At 51.9% G+C, this 17,691-nt stretch overlaps 1 protein-coding gene across 1 annotated transcript; it reads right to left on the reverse strand.

Moving 5' to 3' along the window:
- Positions 1-688: 688 nt before the first annotated feature.
- LOC309684587 (electroneutral sodium bicarbonate exchanger 1-like) lies at positions 689-14,717 on the reverse strand (the record flags this gene model as incomplete). Its single annotated transcript, XM_082500474.1, has 23 exons — positions 689-776; positions 1,287-1,384; positions 1,797-1,931; positions 2,032-2,205; positions 3,488-3,556; positions 4,372-4,623; positions 5,220-5,381; positions 5,735-5,848; positions 6,551-6,712; positions 7,596-7,701; positions 7,804-8,049; positions 8,934-9,067; positions 9,202-9,376; positions 9,866-9,957; positions 10,122-10,268; positions 10,703-10,790; positions 11,160-11,317; positions 11,448-11,557; positions 11,704-11,892; positions 12,841-13,001; positions 13,193-13,328; positions 13,732-13,875; positions 14,558-14,717. The coding sequence occupies 23 exons, from the start codon at positions 14,715-14,717 to the stop codon at positions 689-691; spliced, it is 3,300 nt and encodes a 1,099-aa protein (XP_082356600.1).
- Positions 14,718-17,691: the final 2,974 nt, after the last annotated feature.

A 17,691-nucleotide genomic window follows, 5' to 3' on the forward strand; every position in this document is an offset into this window, starting at 1 on the left:
ACTGAAGGCAGGACCCCAAACCAGACCCGAGAACCCGGTCGCGATGAAGAAGAAAGTGGAGAATGCGTCACACACAACAGAAACATTCAGAGTTTATTTTTGGGGAACAAAAGAAAGATAAATAGAAAAGGAGTGAGATATTAAAAAAATAGCACCGAACGATGAAGCGGCAGCAGTCCCTCTACTGCTACAAAACGGCAACAACCCACACACGAACACATGGAGGCGGAACACCACCGAACTCCCACTGACTGTCATGTGCACCTCAGTTTGCTGCTCTGGAGAGAGGGAATGCCTGAAGCACACCAAGGACAGCTGAAACCATCGCCGTGGCTTAAAGGGGAATCCGCCAACTGGAAAACAAAATAAAAGCGGTTTCTGCCCATGTCTGCATGGGCACATCCCCGAGTCACGTTCTCACGCCTCTCCTTCAAAGTCAAGATTCCTAAACATGAAAACTGGAGTTGGGGGGATGGAGGAGAGAGAAAAGGAGGGAGAGCGTCATCAGTGGGGCTGCTGCCCCGCTCGTGAGACCGCGCCGGCAGAGAGGAGCTGGTTCGTGTGCCGCAGCCCTCGCCGCTTGCTCGACATTGCCGGCAAAAAAAGAAAAGCCGTAGGCATGTGCCACAGCTTGCAAAGGAGCACGGCCACGTTCCCACGCGATCCTTTACCTCTTTTCTCCCCAGATTCAGACTGTTTCCATGCTCATAGTGAGAGCCTTCCACACGGGTGTTTTTGATATCTCTTCCGAGATATTAATCTCCGAAGGATCAGTCCTGCAATAAATATTTGAGACAGCAATCCGTGACTGCGGGAACTGATGCCACCCAGCGCATCAGCACCAGCAAGAGGAACGGGGGGGAGGAGAACCAAAGCTGCGCATAAGCACAGCGGGTTGGGCGGGAGGAGGAGGTTTGGAAGGCGAGCCGGAGAGCCGCAGAGCTACAGCTCTGTGCAAAGGCTCTGCACAGAATCCCAGACTGGTCAGGGCTGGAAGGGCCCTCTGGAGCTCCCCCAGTCCCACCCCCACCAGAGCAGGGGCACCTACAGCAGTGGCACAGGACACCTCCAGGCGGGTTTGGAATGGCTCCCGAGTGGGAGACTCCCCCACCTCTCTGGGCAGCCTGTGCCAGCGCTCTGCCGCCCGCCCTGCCCATAAATTTGCTCTTCCCGCCAAGCTGAGTGCATGGCGCTGGGATGCTCAGCAAAGATAAACGTGGAGAAAATTCTGCCAACCCCCTTCAGGCTAATCTTGCCGGGGGTCCTGCTGCTTGGTGGGGCTTTACCTGTCGCTGCTTGGCTTTGGGATATCCGCGGTGCTGCTCTTGCCCAGCTGCAGCCGAACGGAGTTTGCAGCAGCAGCTTCCATCATCTCCTGGGACTCCTGACATAAAAAGGGACAAATCAAAGTTCTCTGTCTATGATCGAAGTGGAGATAAACTGAACACCCAGCAAAACCCACATGCTGCCCTCTCCTTCTGACCTTCTGTTAGCGCAGCCGGGGAAGGACCTTTCACTCCAAACATTTTGGGAGGGGGTTAAAACCACCCTTATGAGCAAATCTTTCCATCATAATTATAATGTTTATTATAAATGGCACCTTTAAAAATTGTACCGCTATTCAAGTGTTAAGCTCACTGCTAATTTAAAAAGTTATGATGCGGGATCCAGGCTGTCAGGATCTATTTCTATTGAGTTCGGATCTTCCCCCAACATTTCAAGAGAAGCTGTGACGGAAAGAGGCAATCTCAGAGCCCGAGGGAGACACCCACCCCCGAGCACTCAGCAAGCATCACCTCTTCTTCTTTGGCTTCATTTTTGGCATCGGCCAACTTCTTCCTGCTTTCTGGCATAAGGTCATCCAAAAAGCTGAGCTCCCGCTTTGAGAAGCAGAAGTCCATCACTTTCCGGACAAACACGAGAGCCAAAACCTTCACAAAATAAGAAGGAAGAGGGGGTGAGGTCTGAGATGATGTTACATCTCACTCCGACGCTGCAAATGTCCCACTGCTGAGCGGCACCGGCTCTTACCATCATGGGAAAGATGATGGCAGCACGGGACACCTTGATGGCCCAGAGCAGGACGAGGCAGATGAGCTGGATCATGGTGAAGAAATGCACTTTCCGCAAGGGAACGTGCCGCAGGTAGATGAAATCCGGCTGGTGTTTTGCCGGCATCCAAAAGAGCTTCAAGCGGTCGAAGAACTGCAAAATAAAAGCGGAAAAGTTACCCCTTGGGGCTGCGGAAAGTTTCCGGCCCTGTTGGCACGTGGAATGAGTTTTCAGGATCTCGCGTGCAGTGAGAAATCCTGGATCCCACTTTGTTCCTCCCGGGAGCAGCACCCGTTTTCCCTTTGCTCCATCTATAAACCAGTGTGCCCATGAGAGCTGCCCACCAAATTGCAATTATTCCACGTCCTTCTATTATAGAATCACAGAAGGGTTTCGGTTGGAAGGGACCTCGAAGATCATCCAGTCCCACCCCCTGCCCTGGGCAGGGACACCTCCCACCAGCCCAGGTTGCTCCAAGCCCTGTCCAACCTGGCCTTGAACACCTCCAGGGATGGGGCAGCCACAGATTCTCAGGGCAACCTGCGCTGGTGCCTCACCACCCTCACAGGGAAAAATTTCTCCCTGATATCTCATCTCAATCTGCCCTCTGTCAGTGTCAAACCATCCCCCCTCGTCCCATTGCTCCCCTCCCTCATCCAGAGTCCCTCCCCAACTCTCCTGGAGCCCCTTTAGGCACTGGAAGGGGCTCTGAGGGCTCCCCGGAGCCTTCTCTTCTCCGGGCTGAACACCCCCACCTCTCCCAGCCTGTCCTCCCAGCAGAGGGGCTCCAGCCCTCCCAGCAGCTCCAGGGCCTCCTCTGGCCCCGCTCCACCAGGTCCATGGCTCTCCTGTGCTGTGGTCCCAGAGTTGGAGGCAGCACTGCAGGGGGTCTCCCCAGAGCAGAGCACAGCAGAGGGCACAATCCCCCCTCGCCCTGCCGGCCACACTGCTGATGCAGCCCAGGATGCGGTCGGCCTTCTGGGCTGCGATCGCGCATTGCCGGCTCACGGTGAGCTTCTCATCAGTCCGTACCCCCAGGTCCTTCTCCTCATACCATCTCCCCCTCCCCCTCCCTGTTCTTCTATAAAAATATATGTTTAATATATTCTATTCTTCTGTTTGTTATTTGGCATTTCTCAGCCCACTCAACCCCCCAGTGAGGATTCCCACCGGCAGTAGAAATCGCCTTCGCTTTGCACTGAATTCCCCCATTTTCACCACACCAAACACTGCCCTGTCCCAAACCGTGACGCAGAGCGCGCTGAACTTGCCTGGTCCTCCCGCCCTACGTACCTCCTGTGCCCCCACCAATCTTTTCCTTATACAAAATACTTTCACTGCCTGATTTTGGGGAGGTTTTCTCCCACACCACTGCTTTTTTCCTGCTTCTCTGGAGATGACACAGCAGGGAGCTGCACGCTGTAAGAGTCCGTACCTGAATCCCTCTGAGCGACGACACACCCATGTAGAGAAAGACACCATAAAGCACAGGCATGGGTATAAACTGGGAAATTAAAAAAAAAAAAAAAGCAATAATTTATTTTTTTAATTGTTTTTTCAGTATTACTGCTCTCTTCTAGAGGCACTGCCTAAAATTGCCTAAAGCTTTCCAGTTTCCACAGGGTTAGAGATGTTTCAGCTCTCAACCCGTAGAGGTTTTGTGCGTGCGAGTGAGTGAGTGTATGCTCTGCTTTAGGCAGAGCATTTAGTTACGTTTCATTAGAATAATCTAATAAATTTTTAGTTACGTTTCATTAGAATACTCCTGTTTTCCTGAAAGGTTGGAGGAAAATAGGTCATTTCACCCATGAAACTGTACGCCACGTTCTGTGACGGCAGAAGAACATTTCTACACATTTTTGTGGCAACACGCAAAAGCGAAGTGCCTCCTTTTAGCCTAGAGCTGCGGTGACTTTGTGGGAGGAACACACAAGGAAGCCCACGGGGATGATTTTGGTGTGTTTAGCTACTGGGAACGGCTGTTGGGAGGCATTTGGGGGAGCCAATTGCATCCCATAAGGTGCTGCCTGCTTGAAAGAGAGCAGTGTACTGGTCTGAATCCGCTTTGTCGTAACCCATAAACACAGGTGGGCCTGAGAGACACCTGGGAATGAAAGCAGTTGTCCTGCTCGCTTGCCTCGAGGACACCAAACTGGTGGAAAGGGTAACTGAGGCTGGTTCCCACCGTGGGCCAAGCCTCAAGGTTTGGGATCGCCTCCTCCTCTGCTCCACACCTACTCAGGCCTGGAGGGAGGGGATGGTTTTTGTCAAACCTCCAAAAAGCTCACGCTTGTTGGGCGTTTTGCATTTTCCTCTTACCTTTAACACCGAAGTGAAGAAGACAGAGCAGCCCATGAGCACAAAGATCATCAAGCCGGTGACTCTCTGCTCTCGTATCCCCAGAAACTTGGGTTGTTCTCCTGGAGCTGAGCAGCCAGACTCCGCTTTGAGGCTATTGACGTGGGTGATGGACAGGACAGTCGCAGCCACAAACCAGGGCAGCCCCATCACGGAGCACACCCCGAGCATCACGGCCACCATGAAAAGGTCCAGGTGGTACCCGCATCCTTTCTGTGGGCAGCAAAACAAGGAACAGAGCATCCCACAGCACAAGAGCGAGGACAACGTCGCGACTCAGACTCAAACCCTACTTGGGCGCAAGTCACCCTCTTGAAAATTTAAGAGAAGAATTGGCAAAAATAAGGATGGATCCGGTCTTTGCGCAAGCACCTTGCATGAAAATCTGGCAGGAGTTCAGACCAAGTGGATTTGGGAGGTTTGTGCAATAGCTACTTCTCAAACAAACACACAAACAAACAGACTATTTTCATTCATAAAGAAATTTCTACTGCTTGTAAGCAAGATGTGACCCCGAGTTATCCCTGGCAGTGCGTCAAAACAGTTCGTTCCCCCAGCTCCTGCTGGCATTCTGAAACAAAAACACGCTTCTATAGTGCTCGAAAATTAATTTGCTCCTCCAAAAGATTGCTCATCTGAACTGCCCTCGTTTGCTCCCTGTGACATCACTAATCCAGCAGAGCATCCTGCCACACAGCCTGACCTTGTCCCAAACCAACGCCTTCACAAAGCACTTGGCATAGGAGCTTCTCCCCACACCTGCAGCCCAGAGTGGGGTGGGGATGGGGTCAGCTCTTGCAGCCCCTTACCTTCAGCTTGTGCTCCTTCCTGTTGACAATGACAGACGTGATCTGCTGGTCCATGAATATCAAGATGGTGCAGAGCAGAGCTGGGATGGGCGCGGCCAACACCGTCCACCAAGGGTTGGGCCCTATGGGGTTGACCAACCACCCGCGGTCGTCTCTGGTAGGCTGCAACAAAGCCAAAACACACATCAGGATCAACTCCCAGCCCAGCCACTTCACTGGCTTTGATTTTCCTCTCCATCGCTGTGCCGCCTCATCTCCTGGCCCTGCCTTCGTGTCACCCTCTCCTACGGGGTTCAGCAGTGCCAGCGTCCTCGTCGCAAGCACCTATAGATACTTCTGTAGGTATCAAGTTTTGGGGCTGGCGTCTTCTTTCCAGAAGGAAACGATGCATTCGGAGGTGGAAGAGGAGATGGTAACACCACCAGCATCCCCAGACTCAGCCCTGTCCTGTCCCAGCATCACCCTGTGGCATCCCCAAGGGCCGAAAGCGGCTCCACACCAAAACACCCCATTACCTTGAACATGTGGGGGACGTGGAGCTTCGGCGATGGGATCCCAACCAGGAAGTCAATGAGGACCATGATGACGATGGTGAGGAAGACACCAAAGTCACTGACTGTGGACCGTACCTGGGGCAAGAAAGCAGAGCTGAAAGGGACAGCACAAACGGGGCCATACCGTGAGATGGAAAAGTTAAAGACATCAACAGCATTAAGGCTGGTTAACAAATTCCCACCACTCTGAGAAGATGCAGCCAAATCCCTCGTTTGGATAGTGTTGCTGTGTTTGTACCTGCAAGATCTGGTGTCAGGCAATAAAAAAAGTTTAATTAGGTGGAAAAGGGTGGTTTAAATTCAAACTTAAAAAAAAAGCCAATAAATATTAAAAAATAATGAAACAGACGTCTGCCACTACAGCTGCACTCACAGCTACAATGGGAATAAGGCACTGAGGCATCATTTGCTCCTCAAAAGGAAGAAACAGTGTCTTTTGTGTCTTTTTCTATGGCAGTTCCTCATTTGAATCAACTTTCCCCTTGGGCACACAAGGTGAAAAAAAACACAAATGAAAATACAACAAACAACCAACTTTGGAAGACCGATTTCCCACTGCCTGGGGAAAAAACCACTCCGGGGCAGGTCACGAGGCAGGTGGGAAACGCTACGATCGTTTTGCACTCCTGGAAATGAGTGAGAGACATCCAAGTTTGGCCTTCAAGGTCCAATATTTCCCAGTTTGACCAAGCGGTGGCAAACACTGCTTAGTGCTCCGGGAAAGCCATTTTGGGAAATGAGTGTGGAGACTGCTGCTGGCCACCGTCTTCTACCTACTCTGGTCGGGAAGTAGCGGCTGGTTTTAAACTTCTTCAATAAGCCCGACAGGACAAAGGTGGAGAAGAAGAGGATGCAGCACCAGAAGAGGACATCGGGCGTGTAGGGGCCATCGTGTCCACAGGCAGGTCCACGAAACTCTCCATGCAAATACCGACATTCCTGGGGAAACAGAGCATCAGGACACAAAGGTAGTGCACATGCGGCAAGGAAACCTCGGATAACTAGGGGGTTTGGAGGATCTTGCTCCAAGATCTGTGACCTTGGGACTGCTGCAGCTAGCGGAGATTTATATTTAACGATCAACAGCAGCTGAATAAGTGACACATGGAACTACACAGACAGCGGAGAGAGGAGATGTGATGGGACACTGTACCACAGACCTATGGCACATCCTCTGCTTGAACAGCAGGTAACCGTGGCTGAAGAAGACACCAGAGGGGAAGGAAACACTGGGAACTCTTGGGGAGAGTGAAAGAGGGAACGGGGAAGGAGGGCTAAGACAACAGTGACAGGAAAGGAGAAGAGACAAATTGTCCCTTCCCAGGGTCGGGCTCACAGGACACGGCCAAGGGGGGTGAAGATGTCCATAAGAGCGTCCCACCCTGTGCCTGAGCTCTGCTTCCAGCAACAATGGCCCAAGGGGCTGCTCAGACATGCAAGTTTATGCACGTACCTTCAGACAGCGCTGAGTAAGAAAGCAAGGCCTGGAGTTACTAGGAACCAATGAAGGAAGCTAATTACAGCCTTCAAGCATGAACTTAAGTCCTCCAACTTCTCCAATAACCAAAGCACCCACTGAACCTTGCTCCCAGACAGAACCGCTGTCCTGAGGATAACAGTTATTGCCCACCATGTCAGGGATGAGGTGAACTCTCCTTCCCAGGCCCAAGGAGGTTAAACACACTGAAGTAATGACTTTTCAGAGCAGCACTGGCACAAGTTGAAGCCCACCATCACCTGAAGGGCTCTGAGCTTTGCACCAGGCCAGTGCCCCTGGACCCTGCGGCCGCGGCACGAGGAAGCAGTGACTCGGGGCACTTACAGTCACCGTGAGGTTCTCCCAGGTGATGCCAGACACATTGATCTTGTTGCTCTCCCAGAACTGCAGGGTTTCGTTGCTGGGATGGGTCGGTGCCTCACACTTACAGCTGGGAGGAGAGAAGCCAAGACAGGGGTGAGGGGAAGGCGATGGAGGTGCAGCCCTGAGCTCCTGCCAAGGGGCAGCGGCACTTTAGGAGGAAGAAACCCACTAGGAGATGGTGAGGAAGTCCAGCTTGCTGTGCGTGTGCACAGGGTAGGTCTCTCGCAGGTGACTCAGCTTCTCCAGAGCCTCATAGATGAAGATGATGCAGATGAGGGAGGCGAAGGCTTCTTCGGTGAAGCGGGTGATGTAGCACACCAAAGAGCTAGCATCGGTGGCCACCAGCACTATGCAGAAGAAGGCGGTCCACAGCCCGATGCATGCCCGGAGAGAGAGATAAGAGAGCGCGTAGTCCCTGGGAAAGCAAAAGAAAACGCAGGGTGGAGAGGGCAGCAAGAGACTCCGAGCCGTGCCTTCCTTCGGGGAAAGTCGGCAGCAATTCAGGAGCGTGTCAAGGCTGCGGATGGTAAATGCAGTTTCCGGTCCTACTACAGACAGCCTTGGGGCTGCGGCACAGGGTGTGGGCCCGCAGGAGGAGAGGCTAATTAATCCTTATTTAACAATGACCTTGTGTTAATGCCTCGGAGGCTAATTGAGGTCAGGTCCCTGTTGTGGAAGGTGGTGTTCTCCCACATCACCCCAATGCCCTAACAGCGAAACCGGCTGGGTTTGCACCCAGTTACCTGCTGCCAGCAAGTTGGGGCTTCATAATAAATTTAATTGCAATAAGGGGGTTAATCTCCCATCACAGTTGCCACAACAAAAAGACTGTCATGGAAAATATCCATTTCGCGTGAAAAGCTCCTGCTTTCTCAAAAATCATCAAAACATTTGACCAGAAAACTCTTTGGATATGTGGGTAAAATATATTTCCACTTCCAGCAAAAATCATACAAAAAAGTGCCCGAGTTTGTACTGAGAGGAAAGCAAATCTTCCCTCATTCCCAAACCAGAGTCATTTGTCTCATCTTCCCTGTGCAGCCCATCTCGGGCATCCACATCCTTGTGGTTTCTCCTCCTCCTGCTCTTTCACTTTAACCCTAAAAAACCCGAACCACCCATCCATCCTTCAGAGACTGAGGGCTCCTGCACCGTCACATACTAAAGCAGCAGCGCGTGATGTCTGTGACACAGAAGACAACTTAAATCTACCAACTACCACTAAGAAAAACATCCTTTCTCCATCCCTGCCTTCTTCCAAAGGCGCTCGCAGCACCTGGCCGCAGAAGCCAGCCTTACTTGCAGAATTTGTAGAGGATCTTCTCGAACACGAGGACGGGGCCGGTGCTGCCGAGGATGGTGAGAGGTTGGCCAGCAAAGAGGGAATACACCACGCCGGTCATGGATGCGCCCAGCAGCGACTCCATGGCACTCTGTCCGGGGAAGAGAGGCAGCAGCGAGTAATTAAATCATTAGGGGGAAAAAAACAAGTGCAAATTCACTGCAGCAAGGACTTTTGCATGAGTGTTGTCCTCCCCCGTGCCACCCAACAGAGAGAGGTGCTCACTATGTGGCCGTTGGTCGCCTCCCCCAGCAGTCCCCCGAAGGTGATGATGGGGGACATGCAGGCACAGTAGAGGAACAGGAAGGACGCCAGACACTGCAGGCTCAGACCATCCCGAAAGTCACTCCAGAACCAGGGGGCTTTTCGCTTCACATCCCGGATCAAACCGCCAAAGAGCCTGGAGGAAGGAAAAAAAAAACAAAACAACATTTTCGTGGAAGACAGCGTTGAGTTTTCTTGGCTGAGGAAGGACAATCACAAGCACAGAGTAACTTCCGTTGCTAAAAAGAAGTCTCCTTCTCCCATTTTAGCCCCAGTAGAAACTGAGGCATACAAAAAACCCCTCCAACAAAAAGAAAAGGAGACCAAACCTGAGAGCCCGTCCCCTCTTATTGCAACAGTCCCTCACTTTGAGAAGCAGCAGAGCTCTACCTGGAGGTACTTACACATCTGCTTCCACCCCAAAGCAAGAAAACCTGTGTGCAACCATGCTGCGGCTCAGCCCAGCTGCCCAAATCTCCCACCCACCCAGCCCAGGGGACCAAGCTGGGAACCTGGAGCCCCTTCACTGACCCAGTTAACCCCAAAACTCTGCTAGAAGGGAGGTGCACACTCAGATTTTAGGGGCAAACAGAAAAACACCCCACCAAACTATTTCAGTTCACACCTTCCTGTCCGCTCCAGTTCAGGACCGCTGTGTTTCTCCAGCTTGCTGTGAGAAGCGCTGTCATCGAGAGCTTCTGGCAACTTCCTTTTTTCCTGTTAAAATGCAAATAAGATAAAGATATGTCTTTGCAGCCACTGGCTTGTTTTGCTTTTTGGGCTGGGTACGTGACCTGTGAATTTGGGCCCCTGAGCAGCACCCCCAGCTGTGCTGCCCTCCTGCCTGTCCTCCTCGTGCCTCCTTCTGCCGCAGCACTCACCTGCGAAGGGACGTTTTTCGGGGGCTCAATTCGGATGGAGGGATCCCACTCTCCTGGCGGCAAAACCATGACCTGATCCAGAAACTCATCGATGCCAGCCACCAGGTCAGCCCGGTTCTTGGCTTTATAGGCAACGTCGTGGAAAACCTGCCGTAGGAGACAACCTGGTAAGAGGATGACCCATCTCGGATGTCCTAACCAGTGTAATAAGCTCTTGGCTAAATGCAAGGTCATTTCCCCCAAATCGCCTGTTGGAAGTGGCAGGAAATATTCCCCCCAAAGGAAAAATCTGTGCATCACAGTATTTGTAACCATCTCCACCAGGCTCCCGTCCCCCATGGCACACCACAGCCTTCTGCTTCAAGAGGAGAAGTTTCACTGGCCCTGGCAATGCCACCACTGGGGACAGCATGCTGGGGACCCTGGGGAGAAGGATGAGGCGCGGGCTGCAGCCCAGGTGGGATTTTAGCCTCCTGCAGGCAGCTAAGAGAGACAACAAACCCTCTTCCTCACTACTACAGAGACAGGGAGAGGTGAAGCCCCAAAAAAATGACCCAGAGATATCTCTTATCTCGTCACACCTCATCCGTCATGATAGTAGCCATGGACCTGCCGATCTCATGGTACTGATGGGCTTTTCCTCCTGGTCCAAGCAAAACAAACAGGAACCTAGGCAAGAAAACCAAAATGAGAAGAACATGGCCTCACTCAAAGGGCACCCAAGGAAATCCCTGGGAGCTCCCACCCCAGAGCGTGGCTCCAGGGGGGACGTGTAGGCTCACCGACTCCGGTGATGAATTTGAAACGCATCAAAACCAAACACAAATTTGAGGTTTGGACCAACTTTCATTAAAATTGGCCAATGGGTTTAAAAGCTCCAGCAGGGAAGGGAGGAATGAAAGCAGGGAGATGTGGGTGGGAGAAACGTGCTTGCTCCCACTGGCTGTGTTCCCCTGGGACGCCCAACTGATGCATGAATTTGGTGTTTTGTTGTGGTGTTTTTTTTTTAAATAAAAACTTTGCGCTTCTCATTCAGACCTCGTTGGGATGGGAACTTCCATCATGCCCGAGAGGAGGACAGCTGGGCTCAGGCGGACAAATGCCACGATGGGCTGGCGAAGGAAATCCAGCTCTCCTACGAGCACGCTGCACGCTTCAGCCCCGGTGGGAATTTTCTTCATGAAGCGCAGCTCCGCCTGGGCACGACAAGGGATTTTCAGCCATTACCCCAAAAGCAAAGCCCACAGCACTCTGCAGAACACTCTGCAGCCAAGTTTGCAAGAGCAAATCTGGCCTAAAAGCGTAAGAAAGCTACGAGTGTCTCACCTTGCTTAGATCCATCGGATGGCTGTCATGGTTCACCCCATTTTTAGCTTCTGCAGTGGTGGGAGATGGATGAGGAGTGAGTGTTTGGGTTGGGAGGAGAAAGAAAGACACTGAGAAAGACAGGCAAGGAGCAATCGGGACACTTCTCCTTTGCCGGGAGAAGTCTAATGGGGCCAAAGCCCTGCAGAAACCTTCACCTGGTGCCAAAGCCTGGCAGAAACCCTCACCGGGTACCAAACCCTGCAGGAACCCTCACCTGGCTTGCCAAGGGGATGCACGTCTAACTGCTTCTTGCTCATGTCAGCAAATGAGCAGACGATGGGGAGAAGGTTGTTTCTTTTCTTCTCGTTCTGATGGTGATGCTTCTTCAAAAGCACTTCTCGAACTTTCGCCCGCGTGCACTCATCAAACTCTGCGGACTGCTCTTGCTGGCCCAGGATCATATCTGGAGATGGCAACGGGAAACGAAGCCGTCAGAGCAGAAAGTCCCCAAGCCCCGACCCCTCAAGCCCCCGGCGAAGGCTGCGCCACGCAGGATACCCTAACGCGGGCTCAGCCTTGCTTAGCAAGACGTTTTAATGCAGTTCAGCCTTTGCAGCGAAAGGAAGAATTCTCTTTTGCTAAAAGCCATCATCAAAGTGCTTATTCATCACTCCGCTCAGATAATTATTCCCCATCCTAGATAATGTGATTTTTTTGCCCGATCTGGCGTTTCTAGACAGACTTTCTAGACTCGACACATTTCAACAAATTATAAGCAATCTCTAGCACAGACTTTCCCAGAGTTTCCTTTGCCCATCGACTGCAATTTGCCAAGCCCAGGGAGAAACGTGCTAAGAACGGCTCCGACTTCTCCAGCTCTTGCAAGGGCTGAATGGAGACCTGCCAGTCAAAGATAATTTCTCCAAAGCCGCTTTTTCAATTAACTTCAATTATCTTCCCCACAGAAATATGCTGCTTGGTCACCTGCCAGATAAACTCTGCCTTTAAAGCTCTTAAATCCTGGATGTTAAGGCAATAGGAAAAAAAAAAACCAAGAACGGGAAGAAACAGCTTGTAGTAAGTAGCTTATTTAAGGAGGTTCAGCTCTTACACAGACTCCGTGTTCCTGAGAGCAGCCTGCCAAGCCCTGACACTCCTTTCTGGCCGGAGAATATTCTCTAATCGCCTCTCTGACCCCACAAATTGCTTTCAAAAGGCTCCCATACTGGGAGAAAAAGCTGATGTGACTGTTGTACACCCAGTCTACATCCAAAAAGCAACCCACGATTTAAAAACACAGTGGAGGTTCTGGAAAAGGACGTGCCATTGGGGCAGGGTTTGATACGGGAGTGAAGGGCACCGCGGCAAATTGAGCTCGGCCGTTCCCAGCGGGTCGCAGTGCACTCAGTACCTGCGATCTCTTCAATGCTGTTGGCACAAACATCCAGCAGCACCATCCCGTTGCTGATGCAGCTCCGCAGCTCGAAGAGGCTGTGCAAGGACAGCGTGGCCACGTAGGGCTTGCTCCAGCGCTCGCCACCATCTTCCACGTCCTCCTCAAACTTCAGCCACCTGCGGACATTGGGCACGATCAGCCCCGTTGCAAGAAAACAGCCTCAGCTCTGCAACCCCTTTGGTGCAGCTACGGGGCGGCAAGAGGAGAAGGCTCCGCGCATCGGCACCTGCAGCTGCAAAAGCTTCACGTTCCAGAGAGCGGAAGGCAGAGCCCACGGCCGCCACCGCAGCCGGCGGCAGGGATTTACCTTGCCGTTTCCTTCCACTCGGCATCTTCACCCGCCTTCAGGAAGATCTCATCCAGCTCAGTGAACAAGTGGTGGGGAACGTGCTGCTCATCCTCCTCGGTGCTGAGGATGAACTGCACCCGCTGGGATGGGGTGTCTGGGGGCAGAAGATAAATCCCGTTACCACACCTGCATTCGACCCGTCACGCTCATACGCAAAGTGGCCATCGATCGGCACCAGTTCAGCCCTAAATATTGGGCTGGCCCCTCTCCCCCGGGTCTGGCCGGGCTTGCACAGAGCCACGGAGAAGGAGAAGCATCTATTGCACCTCTGCATAAGGACGGGCCACTTTCCTTCCCCACGTTTCCATTTTTAAAGGCAGGATCCCTCTACGGAAGACCAGCCTCAATCCATTATGCCTTCAACTGCCTCCCAAATAATGCCACTTTCCCTCAGAAGAACAGCAAACCACACAAATCAGCCACACGGACCTGCTTGCAGAGGACCCCGGCACCCACGCAGCCCCGAGAAGGCTCGTGAACGCTGTGGCGGGACTTACAGTGGTAGCCCTGCTCCAGCGGGGCACAGTCCTTCTCCCGTTCCTTCTTCCGATGCTTCTGGCGGTGGGGTCGGTGGTGCCGGTGGCACCGGTGGCTTTGCCTCACCAGCGGCATCCGCATGCCCACGGACAGGGTGCGGTGGCCTGCGAAAAAAGCAGTGTTCGCATCACTCTCGATATTGTGGAGACGGTTGACACCGCTGCCACGATTAAACCAGCGCATCCATCCCAGGAGGAAACACCAACTTCTCTTCATTTTAGTTTCACTGCATCCCTGAATGTCAGAGACATCCTTTTTTCCAAGCCTGTTTAACTTTGCAACAACAGAGCAACAACAAGCGATGGCTCCGGGTCACCTAAAAGTGCCCTGAAAATATCAACCCTTGTCTAAAATTCCAGCTTTGGCTGGACAACACTCAGACCTGCTCATTAAGCAGCCACAGAAGGTAATTATTTTTAAAATCTTTGTATGGCACAAGGCAACAAGAGGAGATCCAATCAGTCCTGTGATAATGAAGTCTGGAACAAAAAAAAAAGAAAATCACAGCCCTGCGTCTGCAGCCATCAACTTATTCTCCTGACCTCTCCAAGCCAAGAGCAGCCTCTGAGAAAACAAGCTGGGAACTACCAAGCTCTGTGGCCAACGCTCACACCGCAGATGCCATGGGGGCTTTTTCCCCTCTGTCTAAAAGCCATAATATTAAAACAATGTGAAAATAACTGTGCTTGTTTATTTGCAGGTGATGCATACGCTGAGCACAGGACGCGGCAGGGACTTTGCGCGACGGGAAAACGCGTGGGGCTGGTGGCACCTCTCCCGACTCACCTTCCAGCTCCTCCTTCTCATAGTGAATAGTGACAGCGGTGCTCGTTCTTCCCTGGTCAATCACCGCCTCCTCGTCGTGTCTCTGTTTAGTGAGGAGAAGAAGATACAAGTTGGGGCCGGGTGAGGAGAGCTCCCTTACGTCCTCCCAGTCATCACCCATCCCTGTGGCCACGCGAGCACACGAGCATCACACCTCTGCGTGTCTCCTCCTCCAGGCACAGCCCTAAAAACACAGACTTGGAGGTTTTTATTCCCATACCCAAATAAAACCACCTGTAATGTCACCTGTATTGTATATACCGTGAGTCTGGAAGGATTTACTAAAAGGGGAGACAGTTGAGTGTTTCAAACCAAAACCAAACCTCCTGCTTCGTTCTTGTGGTTCCTTTCGAAAAATTAAAATTAAAAAAGGGATTTCCAAACTGGGGTGGAGTGGGGTGGGGGAACCCAACTCCACACTTTTGAGCACAGCCAGTTTCATTCTCCAAAAGTGATACCTGCAGGACTCACTAGATGGCACTTGGCCACAGGACATGGCCACCATCAACCTCCAAAGGCCCTCAAGAACCTGCAAGGGTGAAGCTTCGACTTCAGCCCAACCAGGCTCAGGCTTCTCTTGCTGCAAGCCCGCTTTCCACACAAAACTGCGTTTTTCTCCTCAAAAGAAAAGCCAAAGGCTAACAGCTAATGCCCTCCTTGGCTGAAATACCACTGCCAGTGCTGCACGAAGAGCATCTGTGCCTTAAATGCCAAAGGAGAACTACAGGCGTTCTCTTCTCCCCTTGCCCCTGGGCTGGGGAAGGGCATCACCGGGATCACCACGCTCAAAGAAATAAAAACCCAACCACGTCTCACACTCGAGTCGCAACTGCAACTTTGAAAGGGCCTCCAGGAAACCCTTCTCTTTAGAGAAGAGCAAAACACCAGAAATCTGCTTTTTATCCCCCAAATCCCTGCTTCGACTGAATGGCATCACTTGCCGCTGCGCAGCAGCGACACTTGGGAAGCTCACACCTCCCGCTCACCAGTTAATTTAATGAGCAAAAGGAACAAACGTTCCCATCTGGGAATGAGTTTTTTCTGGCCCCCGAGTACTAATTTCAAAGCCGACTTGCTGCGACCTCCCCGCCACCTCCCGGCACTCGCCCGCGTCACCCGGCAGCCGGATTATGACACGCCTGTGGCTTTCCCGTCCTCTCTCCCACGCCGATCTCCACCACCCTCCGTCCCTTCTTAGCAATGCGTCTACTCCCCTCCAGATTTACCGGAAAAAAAACTCAAAAACCCAAACCCCATCCTCAGAAAAGGCACGGGACAAAAGGGGCTTAATCAAATCGCTTTAAATGGCAATTTTAGTAAAATCATTACTTAAGTAAAACACCAATTTGAATTAAATCACAATTTAAGTAAAATCGCCACCGAAATAAAACCCCAATTTGAATTAAATCACTGTTTAAATTAAATCGCAACTTAGATACAATCACAATTGAAATAAAATCGCAATTTAAATACAATAGCGAGCTTGAGTGTGTTACAGGGGTGTCAGAGTGGGAATAAACGGAGCGATTTGGGCATCACAGCTCCCCAAATCCCCCCCGAGCAACATGGGGAAAGTCTGCTTCTCTCTCAGAAACCATTTTGGCTCCGTGCTCCCACCCACGATGCTAAACCTGCCCCCGGCAGGGCACAAAGCATCATCCCCCCGCATCCTTCCCTGCTCTGGCGACATGCCAGTGGGATTTTGGGAAGTCTCCCCCCCCTTTTTGGGGGATGTGCAGACCCTCGGCACAGCCCTCCCACCTGTAACTCTTCCAGAAGTGTCATTTTGGGACCCTCGTCCTGCTTCATCCTCAAGTCGGTCACCGGTTTTGGGGGATAACTGAGCCTCCAGATCAATCAGAGGACCAAACCCTCCGACTGCAGACCAGTGACTCCCAGTCTGCACCATCTCCAGCACATAAACAGCGACCGTTGCTGGGATCGGAATGTTCAGGGTGACCCCGGCAGTTATTTAAAGCCATACACCCCAATACTGATCCCGCTTGGAAAACTTAGCGAATGGGGAGAAACCTGCTCTGTTTTGAGGAAAAACTCTCCAGAATAGAGAAAAGGGGTGGAAACGCTGCATCTCGGCAGGGCAAAAGGTGTTACACAGTGTTTGGGTGTATTTGAAAGCCCAAACTGCCAAAAGACCACACGAGGCACAAACCGTTGGGGAAATGCCCGTTATGGGGCAGCCCTGATTTTCATCAACATTTCCTGCATCAAATCAGGGTGTTTCAGGGAGGTCTCCCTTCGGCACAGCCTCCGTCCCTTCTCGGCTTCCATAAACCCTCGTTAGCCAGACCAAGTCCTACGCCGTACGGAAATGGCCAGAGAAGCCCCATGTTTTACTCTCCTCGCTTCCGCCAGCTATCTCCAGCCCTACTTTATGTTCCGAGCGGAGCTAATCCCTCATTTCCAGCCTACAGATTCATTTGCTGTCATGAACTTCCTCCCCGGCGCTGCTCAGCACAAAGGTTAACGGCCCCGGCTCGCCCTGAAAGGTGACATGGGATGTAAAATAACACAGCGAAGGAGGGTGACAACGAGGGCTAATCCGTTAAAATCCCATCGGGATCCAAGCTCAGATCTCTGCTGCTTTTTTATTATTTAGTATTAAAGCTTCAGGCGCAAAGACAGGAGGAAAGAAGCCAAGTGGGTCCGTGGCAAGATGCTCCGAGCATCCCATCGCCCTTCCCCAGTTGTTGCAGCATCCCCGAAATCGCGGCAAACCTCGCACAGAGATGCCACCGAAGGAAACGGTGCCACTCAAAACCCTCTTTTTCCTGATTAAGCCACTCAAATGGACTCACAAAGGTTATTTCATTGAGGAAATCGCTGGAGGATTTAAGGATTTAATAAGTCTATGGGATCTGTGGATGCGTGGGCTTGGGATGGGACAGAGCAGGACGGAGAGATGCCTCCAGAAAGCGAATTATCCCATCCCAGGATGGGTACCAGCACTCACAGACGCTTCGCCTTCCCTCTTTGTCCTTCGCCGTTGCTGCCAGGCACTTGGAAAACATCAAATCATCCAAACGGGGCTGGGAAAGGGGATGGCGAGCTCACTTTTGAGTTTCGGAGCAGAGGGT

Source organism: Vanellus vanellus (assembly GCF_965231255.1).
Source record: "Vanellus vanellus genome assembly, contig: HAP1_SCAFFOLD_33, whole genome shotgun sequence".
In the NCBI taxonomy this organism is placed as follows: Eukaryota; Metazoa; Chordata; class Aves; order Charadriiformes; family Charadriidae; genus Vanellus; species Vanellus vanellus.